General features: G+C 39.6%; 2 protein-coding genes across 7 annotated transcripts in view; one reads left to right on the top strand and one right to left on the bottom strand.

The window, feature by feature from the left end:
* The window catches only part of LOC118412371 (calcium uniporter protein, mitochondrial-like), a 37,004-nt gene extending 34,072 nt beyond the window's left edge, over positions 1 to 2,932 (bottom strand). The window contains exon 1 of the mRNA XM_035815199.1: positions 2,779 to 2,932. Coding sequence (XP_035671092.1) covers positions 2,779 to 2,868 — 90 coding nt within the window. The 5' untranslated portion in view covers positions 2,869 to 2,932. The remainder of the gene's footprint in view (positions 1 to 2,778) is intronic.
* A 92-nt stretch (positions 2,933 to 3,024) lies between these two features.
* LOC118412361 (calcium uptake protein 1, mitochondrial-like) lies at positions 3,025 to 26,022 on the top strand. Of its 6 annotated transcripts, XM_035815180.1 has the most exons (15): positions 3,025 to 3,151; positions 6,779 to 6,957; positions 13,961 to 14,096; positions 16,683 to 16,845; positions 17,334 to 17,371; positions 17,943 to 17,978; positions 18,719 to 18,745; positions 19,187 to 19,201; positions 19,964 to 20,081; positions 20,316 to 20,398; positions 21,068 to 21,268; positions 22,176 to 22,319; positions 22,472 to 22,589; positions 24,008 to 24,097; positions 24,606 to 26,022. In XM_035815180.1, the coding sequence occupies exons 2-15, from the start codon at positions 6,794 to 6,796 to the stop codon at positions 24,746 to 24,748; spliced, it is 1,476 nt and encodes a 491-aa protein (XP_035671073.1). In that variant the 5' UTR covers positions 3,025 to 3,151; positions 6,779 to 6,793; the 3' UTR covers positions 24,749 to 26,022. The 6 variants fall into 6 exon arrangements, with proteins under 6 accessions (XP_035671073.1, XP_035671075.1, XP_035671074.1 ...); XM_035815182.1 differs by lacking the exon at positions 17,943 to 17,978; XM_035815181.1 differs by lacking the exon at positions 19,187 to 19,201.
* Positions 26,023 to 27,496: the final 1,474 nt, after the last annotated feature.

Raw genomic sequence — 27,496 nt, 5'->3', positions numbered from 1 at the left:
GTTCTGTAGTTCTCCGAGCCTCATGGTAGTACAAAAAGCGCCCCTAGGGGGCGCCAAAAGTCAAATCAAGTGGCCCGCGTACTTTTTCAAAAGAGTAGTATCACATGAGTATTTGTACTAAGTTTGGCGCTTGTATCACAATTAGAGTTGAACATTTAGCTTTCCCATAGTCAAGAACCTACTTTTGGACATTTCAAACGTCCGGAGTTGTTCCGCTTCACATTCGTCAGCGGCAAAAAAACGTTGCTGCAGTTCCAACGCAAGCTGCTAGGGAGACCAAACTTACATCACTTCGTCCTTACTCCAACAGCTTCCTACCACATAAAAATCATGACTGTAGCATGTCTAGAACAGGAGATACAAAGTCCGGAAGGTCTGCTACAGTACCAAAAAGCGCCCCTAGGGCAATTCGGCAGCGGCAAAAAAACGCCGCTGTAGTTCCAACACAAGCCGCTAGGGAAACCAAACTTACGTCACTTGTTCCTTACCCTACCAGCTTTCTACCACATAAAAATCATGACTGTAGCATGTTTAGAACAGGAGATACAAAGCCCGGAAGGTCTGCTGCAGTACCAAAACGCGCCGCTAGGGGGCGCCGAAAGTCAAATCAAGTGGCCCGCGTACTTTTTCAAAACAGTAAAGTCCAATGAGTATCTGTACCAAGTTTGGTGCTTGTATCACAAAGTGAAAGATTCCTCCAAAATTTGATGTTATCTGCCCCACTAAATTCTAATTTCTCTCCGTGATGATACACTGATCATGTAGCCTAAGAGCTGATGCCATTACCAGCATTCAGGTGAAAGGAGGCAACATGGTAAAATTCTAATTTCTCTCCGTTAACGTTTTACCACTTACTTGATTCCTTCGTCAAAGACATTGTCAAATCAGATGCCTGCTTGGGAAGCCTGCTATATCTTCTTACTCTATTTAATGTTGCATCTTTTCTTCTTAATTGTGGTTCTTTTCTATTGAATCTCTTCAATAGGGGAGGGGTTTAGTGTTAAGAATAAGATGGAACTGGAAGCTGCTTTCAGCTAACCATTATGGAGATCTGAACTATACAGAAAAAAATAGCTTATCAAGATGATCAATCAATTAATCAATCACCTTTACTCAAACTGCAGAGCCTCATTGGACTAAACTGCTTCCTATGATCAATTATTTGTGCTAAGCGGATTATCGATACTTTGTTAACGGTGCAATTTGGCTCAGCGAGGAATGTGTTGCATTATTTGGAATACTGACCAACCCAAAGATCATTGGAAATGTCCTTAGTGCTGAAAAAACATCTAGATTCACATTAGTTGCAATGATGGTACATGTATATGATTTAAATGCATCATATATGCTGTTCCATGGGCAAAGAGGGAACAACATGCAGCAATTTTATCAGTTTATCACAACAAACATCACTTTTAGATGAACTTGAACATGAAACTTTAACATATCTTGGGTGAACTACAATAAAAAATGGAAATACATACTCTGAAATACAGGATACAAAGCCGTATCAACAGTTAAAACACAGAAAACAGCCGAAATGCTGGAGTGAATGTTAGTTCCTTCTTGTAGCTAAAAAGCACAATCAATATTCAATGAAATGATATTCTGCACTACCAGTTAATGGCCATTACCTGATGATGATTTATCACAGTTGCAAGACAATTTGCAAGAGACAAGACTACTCTTTGAATATGGTAGAAGTACTTAGAACATGGCAACTGCCCTTAGTCAACGGGAGCCCTTCAATTACTGTGATTGTATCCACACATTGCAGAAAAAGTGTTGCGCTATGAAAAAAGTGTGTAAAAAAAACTACTAGTATGTAAAATTTGCATAAAATAGTATCACACTTTTTTTCATAGTGGGGCAACCCCTATTTTCACATAATCAAGCCATGCCCATCTTCTATCTAGTATTACATAATACCCATATTGTTGCAAGATAAATACAGTAATTGGCGAAGTGTCCCCTAGGCCCTATTCTATGACCACATCAAAGCCACTGAACAAAATGCTTGTTTTTGTGCACCTGAAATCGCAGTTGTATTCCCATAGCATTGCACCAAAGCCATAGGTTTCACAGTGAGAGATCATCGTTTGACACTGAGGTGCTAACGATTTTATCCCCAGGGGACTGCTATGCACACAAGGGGGTTATTGAGCTATTGACAAACTCATCACTCACTTTATTATAACACACAGGTATAGGAAATGTGACCACATAATCTGATCGTACACTTGACCAATCCTCAATCAGTATATATTCAAGTTGGAATGCATCAAATATACGACCTTTCAATCCAAATAAATTGTCATATCAACCAACGAACGAAACCGGCCCTTCACATCTCATATCAAAGGAGTAATATATTTATTTTTGAGGCGCCCCCCTCCCACTTGACACTAGGGGAAAGACTGGCACAAATTCTAATCCGGGATAACCTCATCAAAAACCTCCTCCCCTCTGCGCCGCTTTCTCAGATAAATACGGGATACCTAACCAATCAAGATAAGCTAATCGCCACATAATATGGACGATGTGAGTGTTTATTTGATCGACTATCGCGGCTGGGGTACGGGAGGATTTACTAAGCCGGTCCGCAGTCCGGTGTTCCCCTCATACGCCTCGATGGCTTTGGCTTGGGTAAAGGGGGGCCCAGTTGCCCCTCATCGCCAATGCAGCCGACAACTTCCCCTCGGAAATACCCCCGAGCTAATCTCCGCCAACCTATTGGCACGGCAATCTTTCGGCAAGCGTGTAGCTATGTAAACGTACCTTGTGTTTTGCTGCTGTTGTTGGAAAAGCGGTGGAAAAGTTGGGATGAAAGAATCGAGGGATCCGGCTCGCCACTCGACAGCCCGCCATCTTTTCATGGGCGTTTCTATGTTCTGTTGGAGGGAGGGCGGGTCCGCCTATGGGTCACTGCACTCGGGGTGGGGGAAAGCTTTATTTTAGATAACAAAACATACAAACATACCACTTTAACTGCCAAAGACTAGACAAAATCTCAACAATTATGGTGTTACAATAATTTCTTCAGGCATGTATCCGACAGATTCCCTTCTAAGATGGAGCTAAAAGTGCTAGAATAAAAATAGATCTCTATGCTGTAATGGACTGCTCCAAGCAACATGGCGACGGATGGCAGGTAAGGAATTCTATATGCTGCGTTGAAGGCATTTTGCTCAATTTGCCTCGTGTCTTTCAGTCCGAGACACATTCCTGTGTACCCACAACATACATGTAATTGTGTTATTTTTGCGCATACATTTATTGGCGCCTAGATCGCCGTATACTGAAGTATTGAAGTTAATTACTGATGCGTATTCCTGGCTATTTGATTGAATCGATCCACTCTATCTGCACCGGGTTGCGTCGCTATAATTTTCACGCATTATTTTACGGTCGAACCATTGTCAAGTCGTCTTATCATCCGTGGAAAGAGATGTTTCCCCTAAGGCTCTATTCCTAGCGATTCTGAGTGATCAGGACGTGAAAATGTGTGTGCACATGTACAGTAACCACGTACATGATATACTCAAGGAGGTTGAAAGTTTCAACCTCCTTGATATACTGCAAGCGAAGAACTAACTACTAGTGAAACAACCAGAGGGGCGAGTAAGAACAGAAAGAAACAACACCCCGACTCCCGGGATTCGAACCCGCGCCGAACCCGGGCAGCCGGATCACAAATCGAACGTGCAAACCGTTCGGCCAAAAGGCTTAAGCCGTTAGGCGTCTTCGGTTTAGCAGTCCTTGAACACCACTGTTACACTACTCCCCCTTTTCTTTTCAAGATTCGTCCTCGAATCTCCGAGATCGACATCCCTGTGTGGCACATACTAGCCTGTTAATCACAGGGCCGGCGTGGGAACCATTGTAGAAATTCAGAGGGGCGAGTAAGAACAGGAAGAAACAACACCCCGGCTCCCGGGATTCGAACCCGCGCCGAACCCGGGTAGCCGGATCACAAATCGAACGTGCAAACCGTTCGGCCAAAAGGCTTAAGCCGTTATATAGGCGTCTTCGGTTTAGCAGTCCTTGAACACCACTGTTACACTAGTATTAGTACACACATTTTTCCTCAGTTCGGATCTGATTTTTCGTCAGATAATAAGGAATTTGCACATCCTTTGACAATACCTGATGTTTGTCATAGCTGACTCATATTAAAGGCTTCATAGACTTAAATGCATATTCGTGCCCAGTTTGCAAAGGGGTAATGCACAAAATACTAATTGGGGTCTAATCAAAATAACTAAAACATGAAACACTATATAAGCCCTTTCACAGAGATCAGAATGCATGCGTGGTGAAGGAATTCTTGGTAGTATGTTAAAGGTAAAGGAAAAGAAAACAGTCCTTGTCTCAACCATTCTTTTGATTTGCACAACAATGTCTAGTTGGGTTTGTTTTCTTTTCTTTAACATATTGTTGTGGCACCTGCGTTCTGGTCTCTGTGAATGTTTTAAAAAACCTTCCCGCGCCAAGGGCGTGTGCCCATTTCTGGTGCATAGGGCGGTGCCCATCTCTGTTCCATTAGCCCTGGGCCACACACAACGCAATCACTACAGCAGGGGGCTAGTCCACTGGTAGTGGTGTGTGTTCAACTTCCATACTCTTTCCCGAATGCTGAGTGCTAAGCAGAGAAAGCAGCATGTACTATTTTTATAATCTTTGGTATGACTCGGCCGGGATCGAACTCACGACCTTCCGAATGCAAGGCGAACACTCTACCCACTAGGCCATTGCACCGGCTACTCATTTTCACCTGACCATAGTGAGGAAAGTCGTGTAAAGTGCCTTTCCCAAGGGCACAAGATCGGTGACACGCAGTCGGATTCGAACTCGCAACCTCTCGGTCACGAGGCACAAATGCCGCCGCTGCGCCATGCGACTTCACGTGACTTCTGTGAAAGTGCTTATTGTAAAATGAGAAATGTTGTGGAGGCTCTATATTGGCAATTTTAGCAGTGACTTCTTCACCGTGACGTTAGAACCATCACAAGCATTCTTCTGCCCCTCGTGTCAAGCACGAACTTAAAATCACAACATAACTTGGGGGGATGTGACTGGCAAAGTCACTTGTATCATTAGCCTAAGGCCATACCAATTTAATTTCTTGGTTCACGGATTTTTTCATAAAAAATATGGAGCGATAGGGCGAAATAAAAATAAAAATAAAAATTGTAAAATGGTTGGGGTAAAGGTAATGGCTAATCCAAAACATAAAGAAAAAAAGTTTTCAGCTTGAAAAAAGTACAAAAACACTATTTTTGTACAGTAACAGCACCTGTACCCACACTTTAAGGAGCTTATTATATAAAGGCCAATTTGCTACACCAGAAAGTTGGTGAATGGTTTCATTAATGGTGAAAATTTGCTGAGTAGTAATTTTTATTTTTATTTTTTTTTCCAAAAAATAGGAGCGAGCGAATCCGTGAACCAAGAAATTAAATCGGTGTGGCCTAATAGCTACTATAGAAAGCATCATGCTTCAACACAGGAGGCTTCAGAATTTGGATTTAAGCATTGTAACATATTATTGGTCATCATTGGAAACAAATTGATAACATTTTTAAACAGGTTAAATCTATGGCTCTTGTAAAAAAATGTTTGAGATTGAGTTTAATTAGATCCAAATTTGAGGTCATTAACACATCAACTTTTGTTTGCCTACTTTAAGTTTCCCTTTGGGGATCTTTTGTTTTAATCTGGGAATCAGTTTGTCTTATATGATCCCTAATATGCCAGGTTAAATCCCTTAATACATAGGGCGTCATGTCATCAGGAAAGCCTGCGGAGCGCCCACTAAATATTAGTGTAAACAAATCACCTTCACAGTAGCAAGCCACAGGAATGTCGCAGTATAACGTCATGCTCATCAATCCTGGGAGAACTAAATCCCTGGGCTCTGCACCAGAAACACTGTTGTTGAATGGAAAGTGATTGGCACAGGCAAAGGTCTTGAATGGGTAAGATAAGGATACACTTAAGTCCCAATCCACGGTCATTATTAAGTTTCAACAGGACATATATATCATTGACAGGGTCGGTTAGGTGCTGTGCGCAAGATATGGTGATTTGACATGATTGTACCTTGTACTATTCAAGCAGGTCATAAAATTTTCTGGCTTCCAAGTTCCAAGGTTGTCTTTTCTGGGATCGGTGGATGTGAGAGAATCTCTGCAGCCAGAATACATCATGATCTTCCATGCCATCATAAAATGAATCATCATCCCATCCCAACATCTGCTTGAAGCCCACCTTTCCCACATTAGGGTTTACTTGCCAAGTTGTATACCTGCAGTTTTCTCTTAGATTCTACAGGTATCATATTGTAAATGTAACAAACTGTGACATCATTTTTATTGAATTATTTATTACACACATGTTATTTCAGAGATTATTTTTATAATATGATAACTTCTGATGTTGAAGACTTTCTGCACTGAAGCCAAGACTGACCCTCAAATGCAATGCTCCTACAGCCCAACCTGCTTGTCACTTTGTAGGACTTTTCAGCCATCAATATTCCTAGTACTCTTTCTAAATCTTGGTTGCAGTACTAGTAGTCACTTCTCCTGAAGGCATTGAGCCAACCTTGCAGACAACCTCTCCAACATACCTTTGCCAACTTCTAGGTCTCTTGCAAGGTTGTGTTATATTTTCCTGGTCTTTGGAGACTTAGTTTCTGACAATATCCGTCCATAATTGGTTGGTGGTTGCAATATTTATCAATTGTTGTAATTTTTTATTCCCATCCCACTGCTAGTGAAACACCATAACCATGTTGAGGAGAGGTCTACATAGAGTATCCGGTCTCGCCTGGGGACTGCCCAGCCGACTGGTGTCAACTTCTGCAGGCAAGGAGGTTCGGCTGTGGTTCAGGCCTGCTCTCATTGGTGGAGGAGTGGCTGCTGTTGCCGGCACAGTGCTATGGAACTGGAGAAGGTATGGAACATCCCTGGGTGGTTTCAATGTGACAGTGATTTTAGTCTCTTAACTTCCAGACGACCATGATAAAAGCCTTACAAGTGTAGTACAGTTTGACTAGTCATTGGATTACAGTGAAATTTTTGCAGAAATTACCATCTGAAATTAGTAAAAAGCAACCTTCTCTTTTGCATCATGCTATCCTTATAATATTGTTGCCTGAAAACTCATTTTAATATAAAAGATATTGAAGCATTTGATATATTATAACTTTGCACTTTTCTTGTGTTGATACTATGATATTGTTTACTCTTAGACATCTATGTAGCCAGGCAATTACAGTCTCTAAATGTTTGATTGTTGCGTTGGATTTCCTGTATACTTGAATTGTCAGCTTGAATAGGAATAGTCCACACACATTTGGTACAATAGTTTGTAGCCCATTAGTAAATTGGAGGGAGGTTCCTGATTAAGAGTTCAGACCACTGGTTTGCACCCGGGTCGCCCATGTGTAGTTATTGTTCACCCTCCATCGGGATAATTCCATCCCACAGCCTCGGGTCACGACATATCGACTGGGAATCGATTTGTCTGCACTCTAAACATAGTGCAGTTTTGCTCAAGTTATATTTCTTTAATGATATCTTCTTAACATTGAATAAAGTTGGAGTATTACAAGATAGTATATGAAAGTTTTAGGTCCTATACATATAAGTTCAGGTGTACATGTACATGTAACTTGTAAGTAGGCAGAAAGAGAGAAAGTTTCCTTCCTTGGTTGTGAGCCAGGCAGAAGGAAATCCAGCAGTGTTGAAGAGTTGTCCTGCTGCCAGCACTTCCATCAGTGTGGTCCATTGACCAAATGCTCATCAGTGTGACAATCTAATGGAAGGGCGTGTCCGATATTCCCTGTCTCGTTAGTGTTCACCAGGCTTTTAGCTAGGATTTTATAATAGGGAGTCCAAACTTATTGGTGAGTTGCGGTAAAGTGACTATTGTAGGGGGTCTGGGAGCATCCACCTTCCATGGTGCAGAGTTTTTCATGATTTTAAGTTAAAACAGTGCATTCTAAGGTATCCCAAGAGGCAAAAATACTGTTCCAGATGTCACAGTAGAAGGCTGTGACCACAGATGACCTGGTTGCATGTCTGGTCAATCAGAATTTCATGCTTGTCAGAGGATTTTCTTCCCAGTATAGGGCGTCCAGGGGCATCAAATTTCTTGTTATTGTAAGAAAAGTGCGTCCAGATGACGCATTGACGCATGCCTGGCTAAAGTAAAAGCCTGGTGTTCACCCATTCCAACATGCTGGAAACTTCTCCTTCCAGAGTCCTGTACTTGCATGTATGTGATATGTGTCTAGATACTTACAGATAAAAAAATATACCATCAAAATCAATAGTTTACCATTGTGTGTATAAAATTTTTGATATGTGACTGCCTTGAATATTGTCTGGTTCATAATCATTTCATGAAACATTAATTTATATCAGGAAGGAGTGAAAATGAAAATCAATATTGATTTGTGGAGTCAAGCTGTCCTTTTGCAGACAATTTGCCAATTAATTCAATTGGTTTGCATCGGCTGTTTCATGGAATTGAAATTAGCATATCTAACGGTTACATTTATTACAATATACAGTGATCGGTGTTTCAAGTCGGCCCCTTCAATTTGACATTGATTCATTGTAGCAGCGAGCATTCCATAGAGGAACTCTTAAAAATTAGATCAGACTGGTTTTAAAATCTTACTTGCATTGAATGAAGGAATGGGGCCCCAAGGGAAATAAAATAAGACAGCTTAGGTGGAATTAAAACAGATGACTGAGATGAATCTCATTATGATCAGGTTACTTTCTCCCTTGGTAAAAAAGCCCCCAAAGATCAAAACAGTTCAATGCTGAATGTGTTAACTAGCAGTTTACTTGAACTGACAAAGTTAATTTCATTAACACCATAGATTCCATGGAGGTTCAAATATGTATGCACAAGGTAGTAGAGCACTGTATGCACAATGCTCATGATATATGAACCATTAGCTGATTCAGTGATCTTGTTTTTTTTTTGTCGATGCCCAAAACACATATGGTAGATGAAAATATTAATCAACCTTTCAAATTCTTTTTGCCCTCTATGTGTGAGGGACAGCTTGCTTTTGATCAAGTTCATCACTTGAAGGATATGTCCATTGTAGAAGTAGCAGACTATGACACAGAGGTACACCAAGGAGGTTTGTCAAGAGGGACCTCCTTGGGTTGCACACCAACACATCCCAAACCCTTTGGGCTCAAGATTGACCAATGCAATAACCCTGTTATGGTGTATTCTTGATTGATGTGTGAGCTGGAAAAATCCCAGGGCCCAAAGTGATGAGATTAGAGCAGTTTCATTATGGTGACACTGTCTGAGCTGCTGTGGGCAGCTAATGTAAAAGGGAAGGGTGATACGTCTTCTTGTGTGAACAGATGGTGGCTGTTAGGACCCGGTCACATTCATGCACAATAGGTTTACAACAGAAAATTGAGGGCATTCTTGGGACAGTCTCTGGTGTGTGGGGAAGAAAGTCAACACTTGCCAGCTAATCCATAAAGATATGATTGTCTCTTTTTTCTTTTCTTTTTATACCTTCATCATACTGTAAGTCTTTGGGGTCAAACATTCAGTGAAAACATACAGTTGAGTACATACAATGTCACATTACATAAACAAACATACATACATTAATGAGGATGAACTGAACTGAACTGAACATCTTCCCATTGTTCCTAATTTTTTTCCCTTGAGTGGCTTGCATTGACCACTACCTACAAACATGTGCATGTAGATGTACTGTACCCTCAAAGTAGTACCTTTTAGCAGAGATGGGAGCATTGCAATCTGTTAAGATAAAAGGTGTGGATAACATCTAAATGCTAAGATGAATTTGAGAGTAATAATCAATCAAGGTTGTCCAGTATCATACTGCTGTTTTGTGTATATAGAAAATCTATTTTGGGTTGACGAGTTACAGAATTTCTTTCAGTTACTAAATGTAAATTCTGTCTTCCTTCCATAAATTGATCTAATGTCAATCATTGTTTTTGAAGGAGATGTTTGAGATGCCAGTGTATTTCTCTTCCCCAATGGGAGTCCCAATACTTGACTCCTGCTAAGTGTGCAGGATTCTGTTCATCAAGCCACACCTGTGGCTACATGTGATAAGTGCTACATGCTCAATAACACTTGAAAATGGATTGGGTTTGGCATTATAAGCACCCTACATTGTACCTGTACCTGTACAGGAGTTATCAGTTACGACCGCTAATAAAACAGTAGTTTTGGAAACCAGTAAACTTGTGAGTAAGGCATAGTAAAGATAATCAAGCACAGCATAAAACAGAATATGACTGAGAAAATATTTGCTCTTGGGCACCAGCTACATTATATCAAGGACGTTATATATTTACTATTTTATGTCTTCATTCCCCTTAGGTGGTTGCCTAGTGGTTGATAGCAGCCACAAGGAAAAAGCCACAAAGCATTAATTTAGAAAAAAAACAATACCTTCAGCTGCAGTCTGATATCTTAGGTAAATTGTGCCATGACCCCTGCTTTGATATTGCCCTTAATTGATCCAACACAAAATGTGCAGCTGGACATCTTCTTTGGTACATGTATGTGATAGCATGTAGCTCCATCCACATTGATTTATTCATGTATGGCCTCCCCCACAGTTGAAAAGGATTGGTCCCCCTTATCAGTAGTTGTAGTGCCTGAAGCTAAGAGCGTGACTTTGGAGAAGACACTCTGATCTGGCAGGTCTAATTTTTGCAGACAAGCCATGAAATTTGCATCACCCATGTAATCAACAATCACCCTGCCTGGATCAAAATCTGCCTACAGGCAGTGCATGCGTGAAAACATTATTTTACGCTTTGCAGCTTATTGTGCCCGGCTACAGCTCATATTGCTTTCAGCCCAGTTCAAAATGGCCCACTCTTGATGGAATTCGCTCCTAGGCGTGTACCTTTCAGGTTTCTGTGGGTAATACTGTTAAAGGTGTGTCATAAAATGATTGTAGAATTCTGTTTTTCAACCTGTGTAAAGGATCATGCATTGATTATTTAGCCATACAATGTTTAAAAAAAAATAAGTACATGTAAATGAATAGCAGTGAATTAGTGAATGTGCATATTTTGGTTCTTTCATTTAATATTGCATACATTGAGGTCATCCTTCATGTTGCTATTGATCTTCCTTCATCGACATGAAAGACCCGATCTATATGCAGATTTTCCACCATCCTTTATTTGGTAACATATTGACAAAGTTGGTGAACCGTGCTCTTTGAAGCTGGAGGGGATCATGAGGAGGTGGAGCGTAAAGCGAACACCCCTCATTGTGGGTGGATGGGGCAAGGCCAACACGTTCATCAGTCTACAAGCAGATGTATGATGCTGTTTTCTACCATTTTGTTTTCTGTGTGTCTGTATGTATGTGTTGTTGTCTGTTTGCAGTTATTTGAATACACTGTTACTTGAGTGGCAGGAAGTGAGTGGGAAGATGGTGTCAGGGCAAAGGTGAAACTTGTGGGAGTGAAATATTTTGATATCTTTTGTATGCCGTGTACATGTTGCACCTTTCCTTTGCAAGCCTGAGAAGCCTGAATGAAACATTTGCCTTGAAATGAGACATTGATATCCATGGCATACCAAGATAAAGAATTCTATAGCTGTTTCCTTCCCATGAAGTCACAACCTGGTGCAGAAATCAATCCAGACCCTGCCACAGAAAATCAACACGGTCAATACTTACTTCCAAGGCTGCATATGGGGTGGTAAATCTATCAAGTGGAGAAAGATCAGGAAATAGAACTTCAAGAAACCAGTAAAAAAATCCATGGAAAGTAAAGATTTCACTTCAAATGAAGTGAAACCATTTTCTGTATGATGTTTTGCTCACTGTAATAAAACCAGACTGCAGACAATTAGAGTAATGATAAGATTCATTACCATGGACATCAAATACATTATACAATTTCTTCTGTTGAAGGTTGATTTTGCACCCTGTTATTGGCCGATATGTATCACTGTGTCCACTTCCATTTATGGTATTTGTGGCATATTGGATATGCATTAAACCATAGGATTTAAGGCAGCATGAAGTAGTTTATTCTGATGGAGTGCCACAACTGGGGACATATTATTAATGTAAGGTGTATTTGTCAACATTAACACCACATGACAGGGTCCCGGAAGAGGCTTTTGTGCAAGCCCTGTCTCATTTATCATAGCATGTTTACACCATCCAGGACATTCTTGTGACACTTGAGGATGTGTCATGTGAAATTCAGCTGTCTCAGGACAGGAAATAGTAGATCCTTGTGGATGGTCAGTTTTGAGAATCCTACAACATGAATTGTATGGTGACTGACCATTGATTCAAATTCTATTTTAAGACAAGCCTTATCCAATGATGTCATTTTTTTGCAAGGGGGAGGCCCAGGCAAAATAAAATTAGTCATATCAAAAATCTCTAACATCGATATGATGTCGTTCTCTCAACAACATTGAGCTTTAGATTCAGGATTAGATAGGATATCCACGCTTCTTTGCCCAACAGATTGTAAGACAGTACCAGAGGGAATTAAACATGTACTGGCAGGTCTTTAATAGCCTTTGATAAATCCTACCATAGCTGATATAAGGCATCTTCCTTAGGTTTCATGACTGTACAAAATGTACAGTAGTTGGATCTCATTCCAATCATATACTTGGAGATGTCCAATCGTCACACTTAAGGGATTTCAGTCAGCATGTCGGTTATTCCCCATATTTCAAGAATGCCTCAGCGTCCCGAGTAGGCCTACAAGTAATCTGTAACATGCTGTAATCTCTTCCAGACTTCTGTTGTGGCTGAAAAATACCCGCGAAGTTGGCCAAATATAGCGATATGATCTGCCGGAGACATTATCCAGCGTTCAAATGACCAGTTAACTGCTACCATCTTCGATTGGTAGCGGTAGACAAAATCCTATTTGGTCGACTTTCACTGTTTTTCCAGCCACCACTGGAGTCTGACAGAGGCTAATCATGTTTCCTTAGTTAGCTGTGCTGTAAATAGCAGTCAGCCGCCTGGGTACACAACATGTACAGCCACTGGATTGTTGACTGGAAGTCGTGTGCGGGGTATAGAAGGGAGGATCATGTTACGTCCCTCTTTACATGCACAACATAGCTACATTGTAACATGCTAAGAAAAGGCACATTCAATAAGATCTCTTTTATCATATGATTTTCATCATGATAAAACCAAGGACGTGTGGCATCCACTTCCATCACAAATAGCTGAATTTGGTATGAGCCAATATGTCTCAAGAATGGCCTCAATTTGCTGTAGTACTTCTGTCATATAATGTTTGTGACAGGTGCTAACTTAAGGCCCACAACTAAAGAGGGAGATCCAATAAAATAAGAGCCAAGGGAATATAGGGCCATTCAATTATCAATAGTATGTACCTGAAAATCTGTCATTACAAAATGATGCCTTTAAAGATATAGCATCATGTGCATATGCTACATAGTTACAGTTACACATATCATTAGCATCAGCCCTATTACTCTCTAAAATTTGGCCTCATATTTATGTTACATTTTATACAATCATGCAATATGATGTTACAGTTGATAAAAGGGCTTTCTTTTCAATTTGAAATGTTCTTTTGAGATTGGCAAATTATATTCATTACACATTTGGCAATTTAATCATTGGTAATGTCGTATTATGTAACCAAATGATGCAATAGAATACTGTGAATCTCAAAACGGTTGTGATGGTCTCCCTTGTATAACTACTTTACTACAGAATTGTCTCAAAACTCCTTTTAAATTAGATTTCCCTCCTACTGAATAAGACCTCTGTAAAATTAATGAATTTACAGTTAATTTATTGCAGTCACAATTTCATGGAGGTAACATTAGTCAGGTGGACCTAATCAGGTAAATGTGCGCGTACATTAAACAGTTATGTCGTTTTCACGCAGGCAGTTGCGGGCGGTGGAAAGCGTGTCGGTGGCCCACGCTGAGGGGAAGGAGATAGATGTGGTGGACACAGAGGAGGAGGGGGAGGGCGAGGTCAAGAAGAAGAAGAAGAAAGGACCCGGCTTTCGGGACAGGAGGGTGAGTGATACAAGTCTTCAAAATAGAAGTATGTGTGCTCATCTTACAAAACACCTAACAATAAAGTTGAGGAGTACAGATACGGACACATTTTTATTTTATTTTTTTATTTTATTTTATTTTATTTTATTAAAAACAACAACAACAATGGTACATTTGTCAACCACTAAGACTACTGTTTGTACAGTCGAGTACTATTGCACATGGAGGGATAACATATACTGGTGTGTCTGGACGAATAACATGTGTAACTTAGATACGGACACATGCAGCAGGGAGTTACATTGAATTCAGGGGGGTCTCCGGGACCTGTTCCTCCGTCCCAGGATGGACATTGGCTTGGGAGTTGGGAAAGACAAAAATTTCACCCTGTCAAAAAAATCTTGAACTTCATGATCTTAAATTGATGACAATGTATTTGTAAGATTTAAGATTCAACACAAAGATTAACCACATGGACTCCTATACAATAAGTGGGATGGAAAAAAACGGAGTTGGAGACAGCCCTGAAGAGTGTTTTGATTGCAGTTAGCAGTGAATTTGTCCTTGCTTGTACCATGCATTCAAGCAGAACAAATCCTTCTAAAACACTGTATATATGAAATAAATTCTGTTCACAATAACTGGCCCTGCGAACAGTAAAACCAATGGTAATACAAAATTGATACAAAATTGAATGTGATAAGCAGTCAAATGTAGTAGTTGCTACAGCACAGCACTTCCTTCACTAAACAGTAGTTTTGGAAATACCTGCCTTTGTGCTGTAGTTAGTAGAAATGAATATGCATATCTTGCAACTTGGAGGATAAAATATTCTAATTCAGTATCAAGAGATTGAATTTCGAGTCCGCCAAATCATTGATAGCTTTTGTTTTCTTAGATTGAATGGGATTAATTTATCTTATTACATCTGAAGACAAGACCATATAATTTACTTTGAAACTACAAAGAGGGGTCGGATTACAGCATCTTTAAGATCTATATTTGGCCACCGTAAAAAAAAAAATCAATGCTTTACCCTACATTTTGACCTTAAAAGCCGGGAGCCTGTTTCTGAAGGGATGACCTCTTATCAGTCATGGAGGCTCTCATATGTGTGCAGATATTCCACAGCCGATCGTGTAATCACATTACTGTTCTCATCGCCTTCCAGGGAAGGTACTTTCATCAAACATAACCACAGACGGTGGTAATGAAGGCAATGCTTATTCCTCCCACGTTTTATGTCATTGGCATATCACTCACGCCGAGAGAATGTTTTGGCATTCATGTGGAGGGGCTTACTGAGGGGATTAGACACCTTTGGTGGTGGTAAATCTTCCCAGGTCTTACTCTAAATCCCTTCGGAGCAATTGGTTGTGTCAGCGCCTATTTTACCTGGGCTTGTCCTTCTCTATTTGACAAACTGTTGTACAATTGTCAGGTTTTTTGCAGTGTATCGTGTTGGAGTGCGAGCATGAAGTCTTCATTGATGTTTTTTTTGCTTTTTTAAGTCATATTGATTTACTATGATAACCTTGAAATCTATGTGCAAGATGGTTTTGTTTTGTGGTTTTAGCTGTGATGTGCCATTCTGTTAGACTGTGCATTTGAAATGTACTACTACAGGCTGGACAGCTGTACTATAGAATTGTGTCTGCTGCAAACTTACAACACCTTTCCTTTTCTGCTAATCTGTATCTGTATCTATATTACCGGTATAACCGCACGCAGCACGGCAGCAGCTGGTTATATTACACCGAATGACCCGTCACACCTAACTTTTGCACATCTATCTGCAAGTGTTCTTTAAAACTACCCAGAGAAGAAGCCCCTACTGTACTTGGTGATAACAAATTCCACTCTACGAGTAAGAAATTAAGTCCTGCAAAAATATAATTAACAGTATTCAAAACACCTGATTGAAATTCCATGTATCCCTGGGCCTGAGTTCGACCCCAGGGTTGGCTCAGCTTGGACATGTACAATGTAGTATATTTAAGGCATTGCATTTATCATTTCAGATGTCGATGTAAAGCTGGTAGCCCGGGCGGTGTATGAGGGAGCTTGGGCATAAGCCTTAATTGTCAGACCTCTGCACGTAAAACTAAAAGAACCCACTTGTCGAAAAGGGAAGAAAATGGAACGTGTGCCATGGCAAGGTCGTTGTGCAAGAATAACCCTGATATTTACCTTTGGTCTTGGTAGTGGTGGTCAAAATACCTGACAATTGTACAACAGTTTGTCAAGATTCTTAAGAATGACAAACATCACATGAAGGCTTCATGCTCTCACTCAAACATGATACACTGTAAAATACCTGACAATTGTACAACAGTTTGTTAAGACTCTACCCAAGGTTGCAAGAATAACCCTGAGATTCTACTCAAGATACAAAGCTGGCATCTGCTTGCAATTCGTTTCATTCAAAACACTTAAGACCTCCACGTAGGCAGCATACATCATACTGCATTACGTGTACATGTTCATTTGATTTCCTCTGATACATTGTAAGTATTACTAGTTCTTCTGAATATGAATAAGGTAAAAATTGCTGAATAGATGGATGGATTAAAGACTTTTCTGTGTTCTAATGTCTTCTTGTAGGTGATTGAGTACGAGAACAGAATCCGTGCTTACTCCACTCCAGACAAGATTTTCCGCTACTTTGCCACGCTGAAAGTCTATGATGAAGACGGGCACCATGAAATCTACATGACTCCAGAGGACTTTGTCCGTTCTATCACCCCTGGTGACAAACAACCAGAAGGTAGGATGAACTTTATTACTGACCTGCATTAAGTTATGTGTTACTGTAAATGCATTCAAGTTCGCGGGGATTTAATTTCGCGGTAGCGGGAAAAAGGAATTTTCGCGGTGGTTTTAATTTCGGGGTAGCACCATGCACTATAGTCTCTTACTACCTTGAAAAAATGTTCGCGGTGGTTTTAAATTCGCGGTAAAGTGGCCACCGCGAAAAACGCAAACATTAATCCACCGCGAACATTTCTGCATTTACAGTATTTTAAAAGTCACAGTATTATTTTTTACGTAAGTCACAGTATTTTTTTTTTCGAAGGATTTATAATGTTCCTGATACATGTATGTGTTTACCTCATTAACTTCATTAAAAGGTATCTACAAGGTAATACAAACCTTGGATAACAATTTCTATGCGTAAGTTCTGTATACAGACCTTCATCAGCTCTTTGATGTGATAAAATATACATGTACTTTTCTTCTTTGTTACAAATGCAGGACTTGGGCTGGACCAGTTCAGACATGTACACATCAAGGTAAGTGATTCGGTTCACAAGATGAAGGATCCAAGATCAAACTGGTAGAAACATGCTAGAGGAAGTTACCGAAGCAAAGTGGATATTGCAAGTGTTTAGAAAGAATATGGCATTTTTCTAAATGATAAGGGACCATCAGTGGTGTAGAATTCACAACAGAAATTGCCTTTATCATATGCTATAACTGCTAACATGAATGATCTTGGTTGTGAAAAGGGTCACCATGACATGATCATTGGGCTTCCTGCTGGTAACATTCTTTTACCCCTCCAGAAGGCAGGTTGCTTAACTATGCCATTTGCTACTCTGCATGATCAACGGTCCACTAATGTAAAAACTACTGCATGTCCTGAGACATCCCTAAGTATCTTTGACATCCATTTGTACATGCATACTCTCCCAACTACTAAGTCCTGAATCAACAAGATTTCTCCAACAAATGTTCTCCTGAATGATTGGAAAGGAAGTTCATTCAGTAACCTGTATGTCTTGCACTCCACTTCTCTCTTCCTTTATTTCCTAACACACCTTTTTACATGTTCTTTCTTTGGATGTCTGTTTGTGACCCAAGCATCACCACACTGCTTCACACGCCGAGCTCTTGGCGGTGAGTCCAAGCATGCCCCCTAGCTGTTAACATCAGACCTGCAACCTTGCCAAACTGACATGGCAATATGGCTGAAAAGTACAAACCCAGAAAAGCTGTGTACATTTGGTTTTGGTTGATACTGATGCCAATTTATAACAATTTTGAAAGTTAGTTTGTATGTTGTACACGTCTGTCACACGTAACTATAAATGTTATAAAGAATTTTCAATGATTCTTTATTAACTTCTCTAGTGTATAGATTACATTATATTTGTGAAATATATGAATTTGTGAAATATATGACACTCAAAAACTTGAGAACAGGATTTGGTACAGGACAGTTTTATGCGTCTTTTCCAATGGACTTTTGAAGAAAAAAAGCATAGTTTTCACGCTTGAAAACATTTAATCACCTCCCTCAGTCAGGTGTGACAAATGTGTTATCAAGCCCAGTCTCATCAAAAGAAAATTTTCCTGTGCTTTAAGCCCCCCTCCCCCATTGCACAGAGAAGCTATTACAGATGTTCATAGTAACCTTGTTTTATTCACCAAGTTTGCAGAGAGAAGTGAAGTAAGATGATATGTTACTTTTTGCTCAATTCAAGTGAACTCACAACCTTTTAGGGAGTTACATGTAGCTGTTAAAGCACACGCAGACTAATACGTCACAACTTTGGTGTGTTTGCCTAACGTCTGTGCCGTGTATTGTGTTCATGTGCTTTTGTAATGTTGCTGTCTTCTGCATTCTTCTTCAAAAGCTTCACGATCACCATTCTCTCCATATGGTGAGTTACACAATGTTAATTACCATAATTCTGCATCCAACATGCCTGTACTGACAGTGTCCTTTCTACGAAAGCTATCAGGCAGTTTAGTTACTCATAAAGTTTGTATATTTTTGAAGTCAAGGAAGGGTAGGTTTATGCATGGTATGGTCTATAATGAAGTTATGTTTAAAGGGTCTGCTGCTGTACTTAAGTTATAAGCTCGGTCAATATGGCTTTACTGTAGAGGAAGAAAGGGACAAAAAAATTGAGCATCATTTTGAAGGTTGTTTTGAATTCTACATTGTTGTCAAACAACAAAAATATGTGTTGTAGCCAAATCTGCCAGTGTAGGCACGTTGAGACTATCTCAGAGTGTTTTGTGTCCAATCTCCATGTTTTGTGTGTGTTGTCGTCTGTCCTCTATCAGTCGTTAAACTTTCTTTTCCCTCCTGTGTGTAGGGACAACATGCTAAAGTAAGTCAGTACAGACACGCAAAAAAAAAAATGCTAATCAGAATTTCAAAGTAAATGTTTTCCAGCATGGCAAAATTCAAAAATAATGTGCAGGTTCTACATTGGTGAGAAACTGCTGGTGAGACATTTAATAGCCTGGAGATTAAGTGGCAAACTCTAGATACACCCTTAAAGACAGCTACATTTTGTAGGCTGTAAAGCAGATATGTGCTTGAAGATATGTGACTATTGTTTGTACAAAGCTTCAAGAAAATGGAGTTTCCATGTAATTGTTAAGGGTGCACTGCTGTGATATATGCTCCAATGTAATGTATGAATTTCTTAAGGATTGGCTATAAAATTTTCCATTTACCATTTTCAGAGTTGTTGAATAAATGCAAAGTTTGTTTTGGACGTTTTGCTCAATTCTATCCTCAAAGTAATGATGTGATTTATAAATGGCATGGTATCATTTTCCCTGCTTTAAGTAGTAAAGAACAGTTGGATGAGTGAAATAGGATATTCATGTTTGCATGGCTTTCTATATACATGTGCATGTAGTGGTTGCCCCATTCCTCTGCAGTTGTTTGGATATTTTCCACTGTGACAGTGAGTACAATGGATTAAATGTTAAAATGTGACCACACATTTATGTAATCTTTCAATTTCTTTAAAAAGTTCTCTTTCTAGTGCAAATCGAGTTCCACTATTAGAGTTTGTTTCCATTCATTTGTATCTCAACATGTGAGATCTCTAAGTGTTGTGCTCCGTGCATCACTTCAGGCAATACGTGCAGATGTGGAGACAAAGTTTGGAGATGATGGAAACATCTTCAACAAACTGGGAGAAAATGGTCTCATCAACTTCACTGACTACATCTTCCTACTTACTGTACTGGCAAGTAAGTCACCCAGAATTTCTTCTTTTGACACCTTTAGTGAAAAAATGAATGGTAGATGCAGAAACTGGAAAGTTTAGCCAAAGGGGGACAGTTACGTGCAATGTATGTAATCATGTTATAAGTTTATAAAGACCTGAGTTATGCATTTCAACAAATTATTAAGAAAGCTAAACATTCTTTGTCTAATTTCCTACTTTTGATGATATACATGTTACCTGTGATATTTTTTTGTAGCCCCACGACGGAACTTTGAGATAGCATTCCGTATGTACGACTTGGACGGAAATGGACACCTGTCATATGACGAGTTTGAAAAGGTAAGGAATCTCAGTTCAGTGGACACAAGCGGATACAGGAATCACAATAATTGTGTTTCTCTCCAATTATAGTCTTCATGATGTACAAATGTATATGTAATACAATTGGATTTCTTGTGGAGACATTTCTACATGTCATGTGTAATGATTCCCTTAATTGCATGAGAGTATCATTCTTGTTCGTAAGTGCTTGAGACTTTGAGACTTTATTCAGAAAATCCATAAGTGACATGCTAATCTTTGTGGACTTCATGGCAAAATTCCATGACATATAACATGTACATACAGAACATTGAATATTTACCGGTACATACATGTACAAAAATGTACATACTGTTAATACCTTAATTGAAATGTACTGCAAAATATATGTGTGGCATCACCATTTGTAATGCCTTACCAATCTTTCTTTCAAAAAAGGTGTTATTCATGATTGTATCTTAGCTACAGAACAGTGATGCAAAAGTCTCCTTAATGATTTTCTATTTCTCTTGAGAAGAAGAAAGAAAACTGTAAAGATATTTACAGTTTGCAGTTTTACATTGTACTTATTGTATTTATTAGTTTTCAATAATTGTGTTGTCCCTGCAGTTTTGAGCAGCTAAGCCACACAACAAGTTTACCAAAATGAATGTTTGGTACAGTACAATGTGTTGTATTTCCTTCCAGGTCCAGAGTGTTGTATTCCACCAGACGTCAACAGGGATGCGCCACCGTGACCGCAGTACCACGGGGAACGTGAAGGCAAAGGCTGGAGTTGGGAGTGCGTTGGCGAGATACTTCTTTGGCGAGGAGATGGACCAGACTTTGACAGTGGACAAGTTCTTGTCCTTCCAGTCACAGCTGCAACATGAAATTCTCAGGATTGAGGTAGGAAATTCTGTCTCTGACTATCTGAGAAATTCTTACTGTGTCAATAAATCAGTACATACATAGATTGTGCTTTCTAATTCTGCTCTTGCTTCTTACAATTGAATTGATTCAGAACAGCTTGACTGCGTATTTTGTCTTTAAAAATGTGCACTACCAGGTTTCCCTATTATAGATTGAGAGAGAAGAGAAGGCCCAAAACATGGAAAGGTCTCAGTTTGTTCGACTATTCTACTACTACAACTGCGAAGCTGGTGTGTTGCGCTGAAGGGCGCTTATACCTGCTACATAGATACAGATACAGACAGATACTATTTCATTTCCCTATGGACAATCAGCTTACTTTGCAGGGATCGAAATACTTTTTTTTTTGCTACATGCAAAATTGCAAGTTGGCAAAAATTTTACATGCAATTTGAAAAATTTACATGCAAACTACAACTAGACGATACTGCAACAGTCTAGCCAGCATCCATCATTCCATTCTTTGGCGGAATTTTGCTGCTCAGGACAGATAAGAATTTTGCCCATTCTGTCACATTTGACGGACAGAAATCAGCGCTTGAAAATATAGACAGAACTTGAAATTTTTTTAAAGATATCCACATAATCAGCATGTAATTTTGCAGCCAGCCAAATTTGATTATATATATATAATATATAGATCACTCCTACTGACGACCGGTGACGATCACAGTCAGACAAACAAAGGCACCGTAGCCTCAGTATTTTTACTATAGGCCAGGTATTTTCAATATGCAATATTGCAAGTTCAGAATATTTTTACATGCAAGTCTCAAAAATTATGTGCAAATTGCAAGTTAAGTATGTGTATTTCGAACCCTGCTTTGTAATTCCAGGTATTATTGTACATCACTATCACTGCAATGTCTTCTCTGTCTTACAGTTTGAGAGATATGACCCAGATGACGGGAAGATCTCAGTGCGAGACTTCTGTGATGTCATGCTGACATATGCGGGATTGTCAGACAACAGGAAGAAGAAGATGATGGCCAGGGTCAAGAAGTACTTCAAGGAGAAGGAGGACGAGGTAGTTAAGACATCAACATCTTAGATAATTTCCGTTGGTGATGTTTAGCTTGTAGCATGTACATTGTAGGAATGACATTAGTTTCATAAGTTGGTATGTGTAGCAATTTCCATTCCTTAATGTTGATTATTTGACATTTTGTTCTGCTGTAGGAAGTGCCTGGAGTGACCTTCGAAGACTACAAGAACTTCTTTCAAGTGTTAAAGAACATAAATGATGTTGACACGGCACTGACATTTTACCATGTGGCGGGGGCATCCATAGACCCAGGTACATAAACTCATATTCAAGCATCAAAGTTATACCGTGTCATGATTTTATACTATAAGGGCAGCAAATGACATTTAAAAAAGACTCTAGATATAGAAAATTGCAATTTCACAATCATGATCATTTGATGAGGACACATGCTACCACTGTACATTAACTCAGCTTAAACTATTAACATTATATCATGTCATCATTTTGTAGGTAGCGAATGGCATTATAAAACACTCTAAATATAGAAACTGGCAATTTTTATGATAGTTATTTGATGAGGACACTCGCTATCCCTGGTTGGGACATTTATGATAAAGATTAATGTATAGGTAGGTAGGTTAATGTATATATACTAAGTGACCTTGAAAGGGATAGGGCCAATTATGCAGAGGATTCTGATTTGAGTAAAAGAATTCCGTTATTTATCCTAAAATGTGTACTTTGATGGCTGGTGTTGATACATGTACACTGCTTAGACTCTTTATATGTATATGACTGGTTTATTTCAAAATACAAACAAACTGACATTGGCATGGCAGCCTCACGGCTGAATTGCGTCAAGTCATTACAAACCATTACATCATTAAATCAACAAGGTGGTTAAAATCGAAGATTATAAATAATCGCACAGGCACGGATCTTAAAAATCCGGTTAGACAGACAAATTAAAACAACGTTGGGATAAGATATTTAAAACAGTACAGTAATATCAATGTATCACTATGTCGGATAAATATTTTAAATACTTAATGTCTTACTATTTAATACAAAACAGCAGCACACAGGTGACAATTACTTGTTCAAAAGGCGGACCATAAAGGGTACAGCGCTGTTACGATAGCGTTCAGTTCTACAGCGAGTAGTGTTCAGTTTGTGGGATGACCTTGTCTGTCTACCACTGATTTCACCTCTGGCTGGTGGCAGTAAGTGCAGGAAGTGCTCTGACTGACTGAGAGAGTTAGCAAAGTTTTTGATCAGTTCAAGACGTCGTGCTTGTAGAGAAGGTAGTCAGAACAGGCATCAGTGTAAGACGTGTAGTTCTGTCCGAGTATTATGCGCACAGCTCTCCGTTGGACCTTATTAACACTGATATACATTGGTTATGGGGTAAGGCATCAGGGGAGGTTAAAGAACTGTAAACCTCTGAGGAGTGCTAATCATCATCATCATCACGGGCGAGTTGCCCGGACCAGATCCACTCTCTCCCTCCAGACATCTGTCCCACATAGCTAAACTCACCATGATTAGAAATTGTTGGTGATTCTGAAGTAAAATTTCCAAATAAGAAGCCTGCAACACAATGGTGAAATCTTACAGAGTGGTACAGATTACACATACATGTAGCTTGCTGTTCTACTATTGGAAGGTCTAACTATTAGAAAACACGTGCAGACCTGACATTTTTGTTGTTTATGACATGTTTGCAGCCACTCTGAAGCATGTAGCTCTGACGGTGGCTGGAGTAGAGCTGAATGACCATGTTGTGGAGATTGTCTTCAAGCTGTTTGATGAAAACGGTGAGTTGAACTTGAACAACTGTTCAACATCTCAATGTGATTTTTTACTGCACTGTCTTGTATCTTCCAACTTTTAATACCTTCTGTGCCGTTTCGTAACAACACCAATCACTTTCCAATGATATTATCATGTATGATACCCTGCCACACATCAGAAAAATCAATAATTATAATGGGGTTTTCGGAAAACCCTGTCCAGTTCAGACAGGAAAATGGGGCATAATAATAGGTATGCGTACTAGAGTACTACATTGTACGCCTGGTATTCTCTTGATCTTTGCACAAATTTTAGGGATTGGTTGAAGTTTGGGGTCAATGAGCTTCAGATGTTCATTGTGAGGGTAGATTTTGAGGTAAAAATATGCTTGACTCTTGTGAAATTTCCCTTCTGGTGATCAATGAATATGGGCAAAACAGCAAAATATGACAGAAGGCATTAATCGAGCTGATGCACACTATGATTTTTTTTTAAAGTAGACTTGCACTGATAGCAATTTGTTCTTGCCAGATGACGGTGAGCTGAGTAACAAGGAGTTTGTGTCCATCATGAAGCAGCGTATGATGCGGGGGCTGGAGAAACCAAAGGACACGGGATTCACACGACTTCTCTCTGCTATGATGAAGTGTACAAAAGAAACAAAACTTATCTAACCTGATTTAGGATTATTGCTGCTTTAGGTGTTGTGTTTAAAAAAAGAAGAAGGAAAAAAACTATTAGAAGAATATGTATCTGTGCCAGACAAATAGAAGACCTGGGGGCTTTGTACAAATGCCATGCTGCATGATAATTAACATTTAAGGCTCATAAATATCACACTGTTGCGATGTACCCGTGAAATGTGTTCATGCATTATCTATGTAAATTACCTTCTGTGCTAAAATCTAGCACATCTGTGACTGTATCTGAACAGAATGCCATGCACCTTTTCTGCTGGTGTTTGGGAGGCTGTACGTGCAAGGGTACTTACTTGTCAAAGCTATTTAAAGAAGCTAGGCAGGTTATAATTATCACATCTTTGTGAATTTTAACCAAAGGTAAAAAAGTGAGAAATCATAGATTGGTAAAATAAGATATGGTATTTCAAGTGATACAATTTTGACCTCTTATTGTGATTATTGTCAGACTGTTTTTCCTTTCACTCAATAGCATTATACAGAAGTAACAATTTCTGAAAGCTGGGTAGAATTACATCTATTAGAATGTATTCAACATTAAAGTGGATGTGTCTGTGTTGAAAAGTATGTGTACTTATCAATAACTGTACATACAGTGGTGGATCAAGGACTTTGCTGTCAAAACTATGCACTTAGGGGCATGCAAGAAAACCAGCCAAACATTGGTGCTAGAATAGTCCGCTAGTTTGTCAGAGGCATCTCTGACTTATAGACTACTATAAGTTAACTAACAGTTACACTCAAACTTTGATATTACTCTGTAGAAAATAACTAGAAAAGATTACCTTTGTCACTAAGTACAGAAACTTGGGACAGGCCTACCCATGCACTTTTTAAAATCATCCTGGTAGCAAACGCAGGCGACATTACTTTTATGTGAAAGATGTGTTGTTTTATCTCTGAATTGAATTTGGAACTAGATGTTGGGTTTTGAAACACTGAGTTTCTTGATACAAACAACAATAACAACATTTCATGTTGTGTTCAGGACTTTTCTTGAGTCTGCCTGTACTGGTGCACTATGCGCAGGAATCATTGACGTCAATGTAGGATTTGTAAAACGGTGTATTACTAGTACTAAGTAAGGTACAAAATCTTAAGATCTTACGTCATGTATGATATGTAGTTTTTGGTGGTCACATGTTCAGTGTTTTTGCAAACTTTTTTGTTGTTCTTCTTTCTCTAAGCACCAACCATCTGTCTGTTGTTTTATGGAGATCGATTCCAGGTTGATTACATTGAAACTTGTAGCTGTGGTTGTTTCTTGTTCTTTTTGGGCTTTGGTGGCAGAGGAAGAGTGGCAAGTACTTACTTTCTGACAAAGACGTTTTTGAGAATGTGCAAAATCTACTCTTCCTTTATTGAGTTATTTGAAGACCTAAAAAACACTAATAGGCTCCCACAGTGATCTTTTTATTGTGGTACTTGTATATGCAATTAGGAAACATCAAAATACACATCACTCAATTCAGAGCCCTTTATGACATGATTATCTCATAAAATTTATTTATTCATTCAATTAGATTTGTGCATGGATTGACATGACAGGAGACTATCAACTTTTCAAGATGTCAATCCAGAAAACATACTGTGATGTTTGATCCACTCACACCGGGAAGGACCCCTACTCTTTTTGATAAGTGTGGCGGGTTCTTAAACATGCTCGAGGTGTGACTGTCCTGAAACATGGGATCTCCATTTAACGTCCTATCCGTGGGACGGCCCTGACCGAAGCTAGGTACTCACTTCCACCTGAGTGAAGTGATGATATTTGTGTAAAAGCCTTTTGCAAGGGCTTAAGACTGCATAAGATCTGTGATATACAGTCAAACCTGTCTATAGCGGCCACTCAAGGGACTGGAGAAATATGGCCACTATAGACAGGTGGCCACTATAGAGAAAATGTTGATCAATTGACCATGAGCAAGCTACACATGATTTCAGTTCCTACTAATCTTTCTCACCAAGTAACATTGTCCCGATTGGTAAATTCACCGCCAAAGACTTGCACTTTGATGCTCAAGGCATGCATATCTTCTGCAACCGCCAAAATGACCCTGTCAGGAACTCCAAATCCTCGCAACTACAATTTCAAACTCGGTGCAGGGTGACATAAGGCTGCAGTATGGTTGCAATAGGCAGTGTTTCTGTATCAACGGGACCTGAAATGGTGTGGCCGTGGCCGCGTTGGACAGGTGGCCGCTAAGCCTATTTCTTAATCATTACGAATCCAAGGGACCGACAAAAAGTGGCCACTATGGCCAGGTGGCCGGTATGCAAAGGTGGCCACTGATACAGGTTTGACTGTATTGGAACCTGGGACCTCTTGGTTCCGGCTTAAACATCCTGCTGCAATGCTACACGACCCCACTCGTACAAAAGTTGTACAAAAGGTTGTACAGGAAGACTTTGAGTCATTTTTTACACTATTTTGTCACACAGAATTCAATTCAGAACAGCAGTTTCCCGTGTATGGGGAGAGCCATACCCCATGCACGTTAAAGAACCCCCACACGTGCGATGGTGCGGTGTGCGTTGGTGCAAATCCTTCTGTCGGGAGTTGGTGATTCACTTCAAATCACCCGGATGGAGGCCTGGCGAACCTCAGTCGTATCAGCCACATGGTGATCTACATCATTCACCCGGACGGGTGTGTCACCCCGTAAAGGGCGGTATAACCCATCATGTGCGAACATGTACAGGGTTAGCCCTTGACAATAGCCT

This window comes from Branchiostoma floridae, chromosome 3, assembly GCF_000003815.2.
Source record: "Branchiostoma floridae strain S238N-H82 chromosome 3, Bfl_VNyyK, whole genome shotgun sequence".
In the NCBI taxonomy this organism is placed as follows: domain Eukaryota; kingdom Metazoa; phylum Chordata; class Leptocardii; order Amphioxiformes; family Branchiostomatidae; genus Branchiostoma; species Branchiostoma floridae.
Note: the sequence above shows the minus strand (reverse complement) of the source record. Positions and strands in the feature narration are given on the sequence as shown.

What these genes read in the sequence shown, in the direction of transcription:
- LOC118412361 (XM_035815180.1), top strand. Translation starts at nt 6,794, where the DNA reads ATGTTGAGGAGAGGTCTACATAGAGTATCCGGTCTCGCCTGGGGACTG. An exon ending in CACACGCCGAGCTCTTGGCG is followed by an intron (nt 17,979 to 18,718) that starts GTGAGTCCAAGC and finishes CTTCTTCAAAAG; the next exon opens with CTTCACGATCACCATTCTCT. An exon ending in CCTACTTACTGTACTGGCAA is followed by an intron (nt 20,082 to 20,315) that starts GTAAGTCACCCA and finishes ATTTTTTTGTAG; the next exon opens with CCCCACGACGGAACTTTGAG.